The sequence below is a fragment of the Miniopterus schreibersii genome, assembly GCF_964146895.1.
Source record: "Miniopterus schreibersii genome assembly, chromosome: 10".
Classification (NCBI taxonomy): domain Eukaryota; kingdom Metazoa; phylum Chordata; class Mammalia; order Chiroptera; family Miniopteridae; genus Miniopterus; species Miniopterus schreibersii.
This window is the reverse complement of record NC_138110.1, coordinates 70,948,448-70,965,964: the sequence shown is the minus strand read 5'-3', so window position 1 is coordinate 70,965,964 and position 17,517 is coordinate 70,948,448. Positions and strand designations below refer to the sequence as shown.

General features: G+C 40.2%; 1 protein-coding gene across 9 annotated transcripts in view; it reads left to right on the top strand.

Moving 5' to 3' along the window:
* Window positions 1-17,517, top strand: part of TASP1 (taspase 1) — a 271,602-nt gene that overhangs the window by 139,149 nt on the left and 114,936 nt on the right. For 7 of the 9 annotated variants that reach the window (XR_013999595.1, XM_081148213.1, XM_081148214.1 and 4 more), the window contains one exon: window positions 4,273-4,346. The exons of the other annotated variants lie outside the window; for them this stretch is intronic. Coding sequence is in view for 6 of the 7 variants with exons in the window: in XM_081148213.1 (XP_081004339.1) it covers window positions 4,273-4,346 (74 nt within the window). In the remaining variant the exon portion in view is untranslated. The remainder of the gene's footprint in view (window positions 1-4,272; window positions 4,347-17,517) is intronic. 9 annotated transcript variants of the gene reach the window in all.

The window sequence follows — 17,517 nt, the reverse complement described above, 5'->3', positions numbered from 1 at the left end:
TGTAGTTTAATTTGTGGATTCATGAGAAGATGGCCGGTAAAAAGAGCATAGGGAAGGCTGAAAGCCAAAGAAATTCATGGGCAGGTAATCCAGGGTCAGGAAAATGTTAAACTCTTCTTGGCTACTGTTTTAGTATAATACTGAATATAATTAATTACTTGTAAGAAATATATATTAAATGAGATGTCTTTAAACAGAAGCCCACATGAAGTTACTTATTGATTGAAAATGCTGTGACCAGAGACTTGCAGGAACCTAACACTGTATTTCTCTTAGGAGCAGTAGCTCCGTATTTTCTAGCTAATTGTTCATGATGACCTATGACCTTATAGGGCATAACTACCACAAATTACAAGAATGTATTTCCAAATGGCCATACTCCCACCATCATTATATGAAAGTGCTCATTTCTTTACCCTCAGACCAAAAAAATAAAAAGTATTGTTTCAAACCTTTTGATACCTGATAACCTACCTGATAGTTGAATAATGGTATCTTGTGGTTTTAATTTGCAGTTCTTTTAGTTGGAGAAATGTACAACATCTCTTTGCATTTGAGAGCCATTCATATTCCCTTTTGTTTATGCCCTTTTTTGCTTTATCTTTGGATATTTGTCTCTTATTGATTTGTAGCAGATCTTTATATATTAAGAAAATTAGTCCTGCCCAGCCAGGCGTGGCTCAGTGGTTGAGCATCGACCTGGGATCCAGGCGATCGGGGTTGGTTCCTGGTCAGGGCGCATGCCCGGGTTGTGGGCTCGATCCCCAGCAGGGGGTGAGCAGGAGGCAGCGTTCAGTGACTCTCTCATCACTGATGCTTCTCTCCCTCTCCCTCTCCCTCTCCCTCTCCCTCTCCCTCTCCCTCTCCCTCTCCCTCTCCCTCTCCCTCTCCCTCTCCCTCTCCCTCTCCCTCTCCCTCTCCCTCTCCCTCTCCCTCTCCCTCTCCCTCTCCCTCTCCCTCTCCCGCTCCCTCTCCCGCTCCCGCTCCCGCTCCCGCTCCCGCTCCCGCTCCCGCTCCCGCTCCCGCTCCCGCTCCCGCTCCCGCTCCCGCTCCCGCTCCCGCTCCCGCTCCCGCTCCCGCTCCCTCTCCCTCTCCCTCTCCCTCTCCCTCTCCCTCTCCCTCTCCCTCTCCCTCTCCCTCTCCCTCTCCCTCTCCCTCTCCCTCTCCCTCTCCCTCTCCCTCTCCCTCTCCCTCTCCCTCTCCCTCTCCCTCTCCCTCTCCCTCTCCCTCTCCCTCTCCCTCTCCCTCTCCCTCTCCCTCTCCCTCTCCCTCTCCCTCTCCCTCTCTCTGAAATCAATAAGACATATTAAAAAGAGAGAATTAGTCCATTTTTAATGCTATGACTTGCAAATATTTCCCTAGTTTGTTGCTTGACTTTTCCCCGCACATGGTAAAGAAAAGACTATAAACAGTTTTAATGTAGTCAAATGTATTGGTCTTGTCTTTTATGACCTCTGGATTTCAATATTGTTTTAAAAGCTTTTCTTTAGAGATAGTTCAGAGCTGTGTTTGTGTTTGATGTTTTGTGGTCCTTTGGTGTTTGTATGGAACTTAATCCTCTTAATATGTAACACTAATGATAAGTCCTTTTCAAGCTGAGTAAATTTCAGACAATAGGACAATGGAAGGTCACAGGTTTGGAATCCAAAAGTCCAGTTTGTTCATGTACTAAAATGACATAAGCCACAAGACGTATTTCCGTGAGCGCCGGGCGTCCCACCCAGGCTTTACTGAGTCCTACAGAAGATGCTGAGGGTTAGTTCCTCCCTCTCCTGCTTCCCTGAAGCCTTCCACCAAGAAATAACTTGTTGTATTAATTTAAGACATGCACTAAAATAAATAAAATAGGGTTTCTTTTCAAAAGCAGTCTCCGATTTAACTTGTAGACAATTCCTGCTGAGTTTCTCTGGCTAGCTTGAACTAGTTATATACTGAACCAATCACAGACACTGATTTGAACTGTTGGTATTAAAAATGTCTTAGTACAATGCACCACTTTTTTGGGGGTTTGTGAAAAGAGTGAAGACTGAATTTCTAGACGTTCAGTTACTTTCTTTTAACTTTGTATTTGTAAATACATCTGCATTGCCATCACTCTAGGGAAATTTGGTACGGCTCTAGTGCCTTTGCTCTATTAGGCAATTTAGAATACCCGAGACCATGCTCTGGACTTGAAGATTTTTGAAGTTCAAAGGAGATGTGTGAGGAAGAAGAAAACATCTGGTGAGGAGAACTTGCTTCGTGGCGTGACACTGCTTCCCTGCGTCTTCAGCGCAGCGTCTGTGTAGCAGGTTGGCAGGTTCGGTAATTAGCTGCTGATGAGGGAATGAGCCACGTATCTGAGGAACTCGCGTTTGTCCCTTACTCGTTCTTTCTTCCCCACATGTCTGGCAAAGCCTTCAGAGGCTAGGATCACTGATCCCACAGTTGTGTCTCAACTCAAACACTTGTCTTCAGGCTTAATGAGCTCAGAGATATAAACAGATGGATGGCCTGAGACCCAGAGGGCTTAGTGTTGAGCAATGCAGTTTTATTATCAGGGACTTTTGAAATTTTTGTTGGAGAAGTGCCTCGAAACTTTAAAAAATGCCTTTAAAAAAACTTAGAATTTTGAAAGTATGTGCTTGAAGGTGACAAACTTTTGTGTGTATCTCTGTATGTTTGTGGATTTTTCCTTTTGTAACTTAATTTAGAAGTAATTTCAAACTACAGAAAAATTATGAGAATAGTACGAGGGACAGCCGTGATTCCTTTACCCAGATTCTTCCGTTGTTTTCATTTCCCCCATTTGTTTTTCTGTCTTCACTCCCTCCTTCCCTTAGGCACACAGACACACACACTCACACATTTAAACATGCACAATTTTTAAAACTATTTGAGACGAAGATAGAAATTTCAGGGGTCTTTACTCCTAATACTTCAGTGTGTATTTCTTAAGAACAAGGCCATTCTCCTAAGTAATTACATATAGATACCAAAATCATAGCATTTAACATCGATACATTGTTATCAAATCCATAGTCCCTTCCTAAACTCTATCAATTGTCTTAATAATGTCCCTTATAACACCCCCCACCCCTAGTCCAGGATCCGGTCCAGGATGGCACGTTGCATTTAGTTGTCATATCTTGTTCGTCTCCTTCAAATGGAACAGTTTCCGAACTTTCTTTGTGTTTTTTGACTTTGACATTTTTGAAGAGCTCACACCAGCTCTTTAGTAGCTTTCCTGCCCCAGATCCGTGTGGCTGCCTCGTGCAGATCTGCTCTGTGCTTTTGGCAGGAGCACCGCAGAAGTGGTGAGTCTCAGGGTGTCTTGTCAGGAGGCACATTGCATTGATTTGTCCCTTACATGGTGATGTTGGCTCGTATCATTTTGTCCAAGTGTAGTCATCAGGTTTCTTTACAGTAAACTTACATTACATCTCCCCTCTTTATATTTAACAAGAATTTTGTGGAGAAGCACCTTGAGACTGGAAATAGCCTGTCCCTCTTCAAATTTTCACCGACTAGTTTTAGCAGCCATGATGGTTTGCTGAGTTCTTACTTTGTATTTATTAGTGGGCATTCTGCTGCGAGAAAGAGCTTCCTCCTCTCCCCCGCGTACTTACTCATTTATTTGTTTGCATTAGTATGTGCTCGTTGGTTCTTACTGTGTTCAGCGGTGAGAGTTCATTGCCGTGATTATTTATTTTGATGCTGAGATTGACACAGATTTGGCCCGTGGGACCTTCAAGCTGACCCCTGGTCCTTCTGATCAGTCCTTATCATTTCTGAGCACTCCTCATTTTCTGGCACAACAAGACGTTCCAGAATCATTTTATATTTTCTCTGCCCCAGTCAGGGAATTGACATTTCTTCAAGGAATCCTGGTTCCTTTTCATGCAGAATGGTATTTAGAAACCAAGGTGTGTGTGTGTGATTTAAAGGAAACTACGTTATGGAATATTACATTTACTAAATCATTGTGTACTGTGCATATGAGTGTGTGCGCGCACATGTGTGTCTTTAATGTTACAAGTTTCAAACAGAAGAGCATTTATTTTACATGTAATAATCATAAGTTTTGACAAGAAAGAAATACATTTTTCATTTCACAGTAAATGGCATTACACAGTTTGAGCACTAAATCATCCTGACATTTACGAAGGAGCAAATGGAAAGTAGGGAACTGAGTGTGTTAAGTGTAAAGCTATCTTTAACTGTTCTATTAAAAAGCAAGGATTTATTTTCCATCTGTGATCTGAATGTGCCTATTTGTGTTCTCCATGGCAGTGGAATTTCTGTGGAGCCACACGACGGAGAGCATGTGTGTTGGCTACATGTCAGCCCAGGATGGGAAAGCCAAGGTAAGCGGGGAACTGGGGCGCAACCCGGACACCTTGCAGCCAGGGCGGGACCTCCAGCAGGCTGAGTGGGTTGTCCCAGCCTCTCCTGGGTAGTTGCTCGGTGATCTTTATGAGAATCTGATTAAGAACAGTTGATGAGCCCAAGGAAGAGCAGCAGCTCTCTTACGCTTTTGATGATGGAGCAGGGAGGATTAGGAAAACCTTTTTTTCCCCATCTTGCTCTTCTTTGTCCATTGTGAATAATTGTAAAAGAGGAAACTGGGATTGAGTAGAGAAAATGGGAGTGAAGCTGATGGGCTGTCAGGACTTGTGAATTTGCAGGGAGTGTTGGAGCAGGTAAAGGAAACCGAGGTAGAGAAAGCCACGCGCCTGGACTGCACTGCGCACGTGGGAGGGCGGAGGCGGCTGACATGCGGATCAGTGCGACCTGGCCTGGGCTCGCTGCGCTCTGGCTGGGCCTGGCCAGTGTCCTCATGGCAGAGTCAGAGGTTTGCGCCCTGTGTGTCATGTGCCATGGCCCACGGCCCTCCCTGAGTCACAACCATCACCCGGATGTCCTTGCAGCACCTCTTGAGTGGCTTGGCTTCCCCACACTCACCAGGCTGAGCCTGGGAGTAAGAAACCTCATTTGTGGATTTTATTTTATACTTGGCCTCGTGTTCTCCTTGTTCATAAAATTTTTAGACACAGCTGTGGCATATGATGTTTCCCTGGCATGAAAGCACCTCATTTGCAACGCTGCAGAGTTGGGCGGCCTCTTTCTTAGAGGACGTGGTTGGTTTTGCACATAAGTAAGGAAACTTCGATATAAACTGTCTGATATATGTGAAATCATTAACAAATTGAGGATACATGTAAGAAAGAGTAGTTCATAGTTATTTGTCATGGGATACCCACGCGGACAGGCCTCTGCACGTCACCAGCCGGCGGGCCGCAGCGCAGGGCTTTGTGAGCGCAGCCGCAGAGCCCCGCGTCAGGCGGCATCGGCATCGGCTTGCACTCGCGGGTCTCGCTCTTCCTCGGCTCCCCTCCGCCGCATCCCCGCACCTGCAGCCGCGTTTACGTTGTGGTAGTAGACTTCTTTCATAAGAGAGTGCATAAAGGTTGCTGTATTTCATAGTGTTTAGAGAAAGGAGTTATAACTGCCCATTTTAAAGGTGATTTACAGGTTAGAACAACACTATCTAATAGAATTTCCTGTGATGATGGAAATGTTTTATATTTATGTTGTGTTGTCCAGTAGAATAGCCACTGGTGACATATGGCTGTTAAGCCCTTGAAGTGTGGCCAGTCTGCCTGAGGAGCAGAATTCTAAATTTTACTTAGCTTAAACTTAACCGCGTGGCTAGTGGTACTGTACTGAATAGCACAGGTGTAAGAACGAAGGGAAAAATGGTTATTTGAGTAAAGGATCCTCAGAGCATTCTTTTCTTCCCAATGGCAAAATGGTTCCCAAATAGAAACTATCTGACAAGCCACAGGAACTCTTGCACAGGAATGACTTGCAGCCATTTATTTCTCTCGCCCCTTACAGGTCACCTGTAATTTGAGTACCGAAGCCAATCTGGTGGGGCACGATCGTGTTTTAAGCCCCTTGTGTAGAAATGTTCTTGTTTTCCCTGCTGGTGGCCTGTGGAAGATACCTTTTAACATGAACTATAGGGGGTAGAGGGAGGGGAGAGCACTGCACCGAGCCAAAGATGTTTGGCCTCCAGTTGCATTGCCTGACATCTGGTGGACGTGGTTTTCATGTTGCTGGTAAATTCTCCAGCTGGTAGACTTGATTAGGCTGACAGATACAGCTGCTCCTCTGCCTTGCTTGTAAATTATGTTTCTGACCTTCTCTGTGAGAGTTAATCCCTCTCCTTTCTTCCTCCTCTGAGCCTGTGGCTACAAATGCTGTTTTAAAAAAACAAACCCAAAAACTAATGCTCTGGCTGCTGAATTCTGTGGATCAAAAAAACCCATCTCTTCTTTCATACAGGCTGGAATTTTATTGTATTGCAAGTAAGACACAGTTATAGCTGAGAAGCTGGGCTCAAAAGGGAAGGGGCTATAACAACTCATATTCTTCTTAAGAGCAGAAGCCCTTGGCCTACCCCCGATTCCTGCCTCCTCTGGAGAACTGTGGAATTAGTGGCAGGACTGGTCAGCAGAATGACTGGGTTGTAAAACACCCTTGCACATGATGCTGAGAACCATGGCAGTGAAATGAAGAAGAACGCATCTTTAAAAACTAAAAATAAATTTTGTAATTTAGAAACTATTTCAGAAAAAATTTTTTTCTCCATTTGTCCTGCTTTCCAAATATTGCCACCTTTGTGCTTGTTCCCGAACTCAGAAACTAAAGCCACCCAGCTTTTGAACATTTTATGTAAGCTAATCTAAGTTAATGCCTTGAATTAAAGCTCACCTCAAAATCATACTGCTTAAAAAGGTTGGATAATAATATCACTTTATCCAGAATTCATGTATAATTTGAATAAAAAGATGTAGATTCTTTTGTAAGTTTCTTTTTTTTATAGGATGGTCTGTCAGCTATATCATTTAACTTCTAAAGCCTTCTGTAGCCTAAGTTAAAGAGATTTCTTTTCATTGAACAAAAATTAGGGCACTGATAACAGTTGGATTTAAAAATCAGATCCCATATCCTGCCCAGATAGCAGTTAATGGACAGTTTTTAATAAACACCTAGTGTGCATGGACTACAGTAATAAAAACAGATGCTAAAACTGGCATGGAACTTAAGTATAATAAGTGAACCCAACATTTCTTCTACTATGTAGAGGTCACTTTTTATAGCAGTAGTGATGAAAATACTATTATAAAAATTCTACCTTGGGGAGGAACGAGCTATTTTGTGGTCTTAAAGTATCTCCTCACAGATTTCTTACTAGTTGCTGGGGAGAATACTAGTTTATACTGGAGAAACCAGGCAACAACTTGACTGTGGTCAAAATTCATGTCAGGTGTAAGGGGCAGATGGACATTATGTGCCTCTGGATGTGATAACCTGAGAAGACACAAATACCACTTCCATAGTAGCCCACCTGGAAGTGCATTACCTATACCTAATCCCAAGGAAACAGAAAAATCTAAAATGGTGAACATTCTATGAAGAAAGAAAAGGGTCTGTACAGTTGAACTTGAACAATATGGGTGTGAACTATACAGTCCACTTATATGTGGATTTTTTTTCGATACATGCTGTAAATATATTTTCTCTTATGATTTTCTTAACGTTATTTCTTTGGCTACTTTATTGTAAGCTATAGTATGTAACACATATAACATATATATGTAAATCAGCTGTTTACATTATTGGTAAGGCTTCACTGGTAAGGTCAAGAGTAGTTAAGTTTTTAGGGAGTCAAAGTTATGCACAGATTTTTTACTGCATGGGAGGTTGGTGCCCTTAACCCTGTTATCCAAGGGTCAACTGTATTCTTAAAAAATCTCAAGGTCATAAAAGCAAAGGCTGCACAAATGTTCCAGATTAAACAATACTAAAGGAGGGGGAAATACATTATTAGGTTAATTTACAACATTAGAATATGGATGGTAAACATGTTGCATCATTTTTAAATTTGTTGTGACTGTACTGCGTTTTGTAAGGAAATATGCTTACTCTTAGGAAATACAAACTGAAGTATCTAGGGTTAAAGGACCATAACATATGCAATATCTTCATGATGGCCCAGAAAAAAAATGTTCTGGGGATGGATGGTGGGTGGATAGCAAATTACAAACCAAATGGAGCAAAATGGAACCTGGATAAAGGAAGCATGGGTATTCCTTGAACTAGTCCATAATTTTGAAATTATTTTCAAATAAAAAGTTAATATTACGCTTGGATAATATGGTACATTTGATTGGTCCTTTGGGCCTTGCAGTTGACGTGAACAAGCATTGGAATGGATGTGGTGCCGGGAAGTAAGAACCTGGGGTGTCCTCCACTCGGTGCGTGCTGAGAGCCTGATGTGGTGTGATCACTCTGCCCCTCTGCTTCTCAGAGGACTCATCTGGAAAATGAGAATTAAAGTACCTCACTATGCCTTCAGTCCTTCCTGGGATAGGCATGATAGGAACAGGGAAGCAAGATCTTATTGTCTGAATATAGATGACTGGACCCCCATTAAGTTATTCATATAATATTATGGCTGTATTGTCTATATTGTGGTTATTGTATATATTATAGCCCTTTGCCCCAGATAGTTGTTTCCAATCTGCAAAATTTGAAATCCTACATGCCAGATTACATAAGCAGATAGTTGCTAGTCAGTTTTTCAGTAGATTTTTATGATCCCAGTGTCGTATCTACTATGTTTTGTTTTTATGAAGATGGTTTCTGGGGCTTTAGGAAAATTCTCAATAAATGTCTATTTAGAAGGGATAGCACAGATGAAATTTCTGAGAACTTTTTGTTAGATTTAACTTATTTCTCAAATAAAGCCATGGGTGGAAGACTTACTTAACGATGCAGACACGGTCTGCGAAATGCATCGTTAGGCAATTTAGTAGTTGTGTGAGCATTGTTGTGTGTTCTTAACAAATCTAGATGGTATAGTCTACTATACACTAGGCTATATGGGATAGCTTATTGCTCCGGGGCTATAAACCTGTATAGCATGTTACTGCACTGAATACTCTCGGCAGTTGTAACATAATGGTAAATGTTTGCAGTAAAAATATAGTATAAAAGAAAAAAGAATGGTACATTGGTATTGGGCACTTACCATGAATGGAACTTGCAGGACTGGAAGTTGCTCTGGTGAGTGAGTCCATGAGGGAATGTGAAGGCTAGGACATTACTGTCCACCACTGCAGACTTTACAAACTCTGTACATTTAGGCTGCACTAAATTCATAAAACAACACAAGAGTAAATCAAGTACAAGAGAAAATGATGCAGTCAAGCGATGCTGCAAACAGAGGATGTGTGATGAGGATGCTGGTGTATAACGTGGATACTGCTTCACAGCAAACTGGTTTGTGAGTAGAAAGAGTACACCCTAAAATAACAGTAAAACTTATAGAATAGTAAATATGTAAACCAGTATTTATTATCATTACCAAGTGTTACGTACTGTACATAATTGTATGTGCTATACTTTTAAGTATATCTTTTTTTTTTTTTTATTGATTTCAGAGAGAGGAAAGGAGGGGGAGAGAGAGAGAGCTAGAAACATCAATGATGAGAGAGTCATTGATTGAGCCCGCAACCGGGCATGTGCCCTGACCGGGAATCGAACGAACCCCGATCGCCTGGATCCTAGGCCGACGCTCAACTGCTGAGCCACGCCCGGCCGGGCTGTGCTGTACTTTTACATACAACTGCAGTGCAGTAGGTTTGTCTACACCAGCATCAGCACAGACAGGAGCAATGCGTTACACTATGACATCGCGACGGCTATGGCATCACTAGGTGTTAGGGAGTTTTCAGTTCCTCGTTACTCTTATGGTACCACCGTTGTGTATGCCGTCTGTCATTGACTGCAACATTGTAATGTAGCACATGGCCATACAAAACATGAGGTTCATGAGAGAGAGACCAAAAGAAGTGAGAAAGAAACTTCTCCTTCCAGTTAGGATGAAGAAAGTCACAAGAGGCCTTTGCTCCTACTCCCAGCAGTGAGAATGAGCTCGAGAATAGTGACATAGAAAATAAACAAAAACAGAAAAAAGCCACAGTCAGAACTTGTTTTTTTGAAAAAAATAATCAATAATCAATGAAATTGATAGAGCCTTAAAAAGAATTATGAGGAAAGAAACAGAAAAAATACCAATGACTAGTATCAAGAATGAAAAGAGAACATCAGTGCATGATCACAGATTCTACAGGCATTAAGGGAATAATAAGTTGATATTAACAACTTTACAATTAATACAATAAATTCAGTAGTTTGGGTGAAATTTATGAATTCTTGAAAAAACCCAACATAGAGACTCTAACACAGAAAATTTTAATAACCATATACATATTTAAGAAATTGAATTTATAATAAAAATCTTCTCACTAAGAAAACTTCATGCCCAGATGGCTTCACTGGTGTATTATATCAGACATTTAAGGTAGAAATAATGCAATCTTAAACCAATCCTTTTAGAAAAACAAGGCAGAGGGAATGCTTTCCAACCCATTTTATGAGGCGAGGATAACCTTAGTATCAAAATTTGACAAAGATGTTACAAGAAAGGAAAACTACAGACCAATAGTCCTCATGAATACAGTTTCAGGAATTCTTGATAAGTTAATTATTCACTTAGGATTAAAAATTTAGCAATATTATATGCACCCACCCCCCCCATACATACACACCATACATACACAAAAAGAAAAAATTTTCCCAGGAATGTACCACTGAATTAACAGTGTCAGTGATGATCTTGAGACATGTGGGTATCCATCCATATGTGAAAGAATGGAGTTGGACCCTTACAAATGCCATATGTAAAAATTAACTCAGAATGGATCAGAAACCAAAATGTAGGAGCTGACACTGTAAATTTCTTAGAAGAGATCTTTTTTAAAAAAATCTTTATTGTTGAAAGTATTACAGGTATCCCATTTTTTCCCCTCATTGACCCCCTCCACTTTGCTCCCACCCCCTCCCCAGGTCTTCACCCCGTTATTGTCTGTGTCCATGGGCTATACATATATGCACATAACTTCTTTGGTTAATCTCTTCCCACCTTCCACCGCCCTTCCCTTTTCCCTCTGAAATATGACTGTCTGTTGCCTGCATCAATGTCTCTGGATCTATTTTGTTTGTCAGGTTATTTTGTTCATTAGCTTCTTCTAGAAGACCCTTCAACATTTCATGTAATACTGGCTTGGCTTGGGGATGAACTCCCTTAGCTTTTTCTTATCTGTGAAGCTCTTTATCTGACCTTCAGTTCTAAACAATAGCTTTGCTGGGTAGAGTCATCTTGTTTGTAGATTCTTGCTTTTCATCACTTTGACTATTTCCTGCCATTCCCTTCTGGCCTGCAAGGTTTCTGTTCAGAAATCAGCTGACAGTCATGTGAGTGCTCCCTCATAGGGAACTAACTGCTTTCTCTTGCTGCTTTTAAGATTCTCTCTTTGTCTTTAACCTTTGGCATTTTGGTAAATCTTTTTGACCTTGGATTAAGCAGTGATTTCTTAGCTATGACCAAAAGCACAAGTAACAAAAGATAAAAATTGATAAATAAGACCATCAAAAATAATAATTTCTGTGCTTCCAAGACACCATCAAGAAAGTGAAAAGACAACCCACACAATAGGAAAAAATACTTGTAAATCAAATATCCCCTATTTGGTAGGGGATATGTATTCAAATTACATAAAAAACTCTTATAACTCAACAATAATAAGACAAAAAATGAGCAAGAGATTTGAATAGACATTTCTGCAAAGAAGATTACGAATAACTAATTAGTACATGTGCAACAGTCCTTAGGGAAATGCAAATCAAAACCACAATGAGAGACCACTTAAAATCCACCAGGATGGTTATAATAAAAAAGATGAACACTCACAAGTGTTGGCAATATATGTAACCCTTATGTATTTGTGGGAACATAAAATGGTGCAGCCAGCCACTTTGGGGAACAGTTTGACAGTTCCTTAAAAAATTAATTATAGAGTCATCATATGATCCAGCAGCTCCATTCCTAGGTATGTAACTGAGAGGACTGAAAAGATCTGTCCACACAAAAACTTATGCTTAGATATGTATAGCAGAATTACTCATAATAGCTAAAATGTAGAAACAATCCAAATGACCATCAGCTGATGAATGAATCAACAAAATGTGATATATTCATACAATGGGGCGTTACTCATCCATAAAAAGGAACAAAGTGCTGACACCTAGTACAACCTGGATGGACCTGGAAAAACCTTATACTACGTGAAAGAAGCCGGACACAAAGGCGACCTGTCATATGATTCCATTTCTATGATGTGCCCAGAATAGGCAGATATTGTAGGGGTGCATTGTAGGCTACTGATTGCCAGGGGCTGGTGGAAAGGAAGTTTGGGGAGTAAGGCTAATGCGTACAGTTTCTTTTTTGAGGTAATGAAAATTTTGTGGAATTGGAGTCACACAACCTTGTGAATATACTGGAAGTACTAAATTGAACAATTATTTCAAGGGTGAATTTTATGATATGTTAATAAGATCTCAATAAATCTGTTTAAAATACCAACTAATGTAATTTATCATATTCCAAAAAAAGGAGAAAAACCATTTTGATCATCTCAATATCATATGCTCATCTCATCTTCCACTGATGATAAAAATCTTGAAATGCTAGAAATCTAATAAATACCTTGATCTGGTGATCACAAGTAAATTAATAGGTAAATTACTACAAAAGCCTACAGTTAAAATCACACTAATTGATGACACACTGAACACTTTCTTTCTAGCATTGAGAACAAGTGAAGAAGAGGCCCACCCTCATTGCCTCTGTTCACTGTTTCATTGGGATTCCTAACCACTGTAATAGAGCAAGTAAAAGAAATAAAAGACAGAAGTTGGGAAATAAGTAAGATCTGTAGTTATTTTCCAATAACATGGAATGAATCTAACAAGTCATGTGCAAGACCTGTCCTCTGAAACTGCAGGACTTTGCTGAGAGAGATAAAACCTAAGCAAATGGAGAAATATGCAGTGTTCACTGGAAAACTCAATGACGTGAAGATAGCCGTTTTTTCCAAATTCATTCATAGTTTCAAAGCAACCCAAATTAAAATCCCAGCAGATATTTTTAATAAGAAATTGACAAGGTGATTTCAAAATTTATATGAATGTGCCAAAGTCAGCTTTAAAAAAGATCACAGTTAAGAGGACTTAACTGATTTTGGGACTCAGCATAGAGCTACCATCGTGAAGGCAAGTGTTCCCTGACAAGAGGCCACACTAGATCCAGCCTACCAAGAGCTTTGAGATCAGCAGGGAGATCTCCCTTTTCAGTCATTTCACAGCATTGTAAGGGAAGTAGCAGACCACCAGACACTGCAGAATTTGTAGAAACATGGCCTCAGAAGTACAGATGGAAACTGTGTCTCTAGGAGAAACCGAGTGCATCTAATGTGGAGGTCCAGAACAATGACGGCAGCGTGGCTGCTGTCTGCCGTCAGATAAAAGTACTGTCTTTACATAGGGGCCTCCAAAAGGACAGATGAGAAAGTGTGCTGTCAACAGCCTTAATAGAATAGTCTATAAAAAATGAAAGAAAGTTTGGATGGACTCTTCAGTCTCCGAATTTATGTAGCTTGGTCAGCTTCTTCACAGACTTACCTGTGTATGTACTTTATCCCCATTAAAGCAAAATAGAGACAGTCTCATAGATAGAGAGCAGGCAGGTCTGGTGTGTGTGGGGGCGGATGTTGGCTGGGGGGGGGTGGAGCGATTGAGCAAAAAAGAAGAAAAAATGAGAGAACTCATGGACATGGACAACTGTGTGGCGATTGCAGGGAGGAGGGGGCTGGGTGGAGGCGAAAGAGGGCATAGAGGGGGTAAATTGTGATGGAAAAAATAAAATTAAAAATACATATTTAAAAATGTTAACCTAGTCATTTACTCTAGATCATTAAGTATTACCAGTGTTGAACTACTAAAAGCATACAGTATCTAGTAAACTATTATAGGCTTCCCTAATTTTACTTTTCTTTCAGTCTGGTTAGAGGGGGAAAGAATTTATTAGGCAGACTTGCTGCTGTAGGGAAGTGATTTTTTCTGAAATTCGAATAGAATCTGTGCAATAATTACCCCGTTATTTGTTCTTAATTCTCTAGCTTGTTTTTATTCACAGAGTTATTGGAGTAAAACTGGCTAAGTAAGTGAATCCTCTCTAATGGATGTCAATACAACCAAAGTGAAACAGGTGACTGATTTTGAGACTAGAAGATAACACAAAAGGTTATTTGTAACTTATATTCAGAGAAAATGTCAGAGTATAAATGGAAAATAAGTTCAGAGGTCCAAAATGGATATAGCATAGGAATAATGTTTGACGACAAATTGCAATTTATTATGTTTTGAGGGGTATTAAAAAGTCTTGTTCTTTGGTTTATTTTACTGTTTTGATTGTGATTGTGTATGCAAATCCTGGCAACCATTAACTTTTCACCCAATTAAAGCAATTTATAAAACTTTAATAAGGTCTTTCTGTGCCAAGGATTTGTATCATTGCAAAAGGAAAGCCTCAGGAAGCTAAATGAATTCTCTTCTATGTGCTGTTTAGTTGACTCCAACTCTTGGAAACCCTGTAAATGACTGATGCCCACAACACCCTCTCCTGAACAGCCTTCTTCTAAACCTTAAAAAATAAAAAACCTAAAAACTTTATGTTGAGTGGAGAAAGCCCAACACAAAAGAGTACTTAACTGAATTTTTCCATTTATATGAAATTCTATTTATATAAGGTATGGAGATAGAAATCCGAAAGTTGTTGCTCAAGAAAGGGGTGTGGGGAAATTTTCAGGGGTAATGGAAATGTTCTATATGGAAAATTTTCTACTTAGGTTTTGGTTTCATGGCTTTAGAAATGGTCCAAAGTCATCAAACCCTTTACTTAACATCTATGCATTTTATTGTATCTAAATCGTACCTCTATTTTTTTGCCTAAAAAGTTATTAGCAAGACCATCTAGAATGAGCTTTGGAGTTAGCCATACTTGGATTTTGATCCTGGAGCCCCTTTTTATAACCTGGAGCAAGTTACAACTTATCTTTAAAGTGGGAATATTACTGATGTTTTCATAGCATTCTGAGTGTTAATTGAATAATATAACTGAAGTGCCTTTACTAGATGCGACATTAATCATGATGGATGATGATAGTATAGTGGTGGGAGGCAGAGATGATGGTAGAAGCTGTAGAGAATCTCTCAGGGCCATCACATTGTGCAATTCTACAGGCTCATTTATGCTGTAATCTACGTTGCCCATGACAAGAGCGATACCCCTTGGATTTTCACCCTACGTGTCTGATGGAGCTGGTAGTGGTTATTACATTTTGACAAAACATAGCTCTAACTTGTAAATATAAACCAACTGATGAGTGAGTTGAGAGATCCCCGAAGAGGAAAAAAATAATGTTTGAAGCTACAAGAACACTCCCCATCCCTAGCCCCAACTCCGAGATTCAGGCCAATATGGTGGTAATGGAGCCCTTTAAAAAAGGTGTCCGACTAGAGGTCTACCAGCTTGACAACATCATAAATTGAAATCTAAGATTTGCCTGCAGCATTTCTGTTAAGCTCACCTAACAGAATAATTTTTCTTTAAAAAAAAAAAAAAAAAAAAAAGTAAGAGGGGGAAATATTGCTTACTAGCTACTGTTGATTCCTCTTGTGTGAACCATGAACATGCAGGCAGTCTTGTTGTATTCTACGGAGCACTAGAAAGTAGAACACCTATGGGGTTATTACCATGGATTCCTTAAAAGAGACTTCAGTTCCATGATAGTGGCTAGTGGAATTCAGTCACTGGGTGGATTTATTGGCCTATATTTTAGATTTATGAAGAACCACCTAGAATCAAGCAGGCCTTACTCTAAACCAAATTTTAACTGATTTTGATCTTCTAGTCCCCATATTACTCAATAACCAAAGGAGTCTGATCCCTGGCAGGAAGCCAACTGCTTCAGGATGGTAGGTTGGGCACCACCAGCAAACTGTGTACTAAGAAAACATCCCAGGACAACTAAATTTGGCAGATGTACTTGTGAAACACACGGCAAAGTGGCTGATTAGTGATTTTACTTGTACCTTTTAAGCTTGCTCAGAATTTCAAATATAAAAATTGCGTTTCTTTTCCATGCTCTTAGGACTGCCAGGAGGATCCTGTTGGGTGTATTTAGAAAGTCCTTTAGACAAACAGGAGGAGATTGAAGAAGATTGAATATGTGAAAGACAAATTTTAAGACAGAAGTTTGTTCAACTTCAAGTTTATTTCTATGAGTAGTTGGTAGTTTTATTTTTGCCTAATTAGTCTTACGCCATCAGTTTCTTCCAAATGATTCATTCAACTTTGCTCCAAAGCAATAAATAGAATAAACACAAAGAGGGAATTCACCGTGTTGGCAGGAGCATAAATCCTCTCGAAGGTATTAACCGTATTTATCCAAATAAATCTCATTTTAATCATAGCGTAGGGTTAGATCTTTGCAAAGATAAATATGTCTGTTACTTGGACTTGTCGATACTCCATGTTAGTTGAAATGAATAAGCCTTTTTTTTTGGTTATAGCAACAAAAAATTATGAAAACATACGTACATAGTCATTAGTCTACATAGTACATATCAGGTGTGAACTTAACATTAGAATGTCTCCTTATTACCTTCTAGTACTCAGTGGTTTAGGGAAATATTTACCTTCCCAAAGCCGACACATGCCTGCTGTGTGCCCACAGGACACATAACCATGACATGTCACTAAGACAAGTGTCCTTGAGAATGATCGGCCTTATTACCCACAGTGAGTGAGCAATGATTACAGATGGTGTTTTCTTTCCCTTGGTTGGAGAGCAGTGGACAAATGATGAAAGGAATCTCTTCTGCTTTTTCAATCTTAAAAAAGGCCATAGTCTTGGCCATGTCATTTTTGTTTCATGTTACCTTTCTAATTCTTTTTTTCAATATGTTTTTTTAAATTGATTTTAGAGAGAGGAAGGGAGAGGGATGGAGAGATAGAAACATTGATGAGAGAGAAACATTATTGATCAGCTGCCTCCTGCACTCCCCCTACCAGGGATTGAGCCCAGAACCCGGGCATGTGCCCTGACCTGGAATCCAACCAGGGACCTCTTGGTTCATGGGTCGGTGCTCAACCACTGAGCCATACTGGCCAGGCACCTTTCTAATTCTTAATAAGGAATTGGTTCTATGATTATAAATATCAGGGTCCCCCACTGAATTTATGTTGTAAGGACTTTTATTACATTATTTTATTAAATAGGAGAGTAACAGGAGCTGAATCTACACACACGCAGTATATGTGGAGGTGCTAATGGCTGCACAGGGCCTCTCACGTGTGGACAGCCATAAAAACATCTTGCATGAGGGACTCGTGTTGAGGTTTAGGGTAGAACTCTGAGTCCAGATGGCTGTCTGGACACATTTGTCCTCACTGCCCCTTCGTCCCAGCAATCTCCAGATTTGAGGTAAAAAACTAGGTTC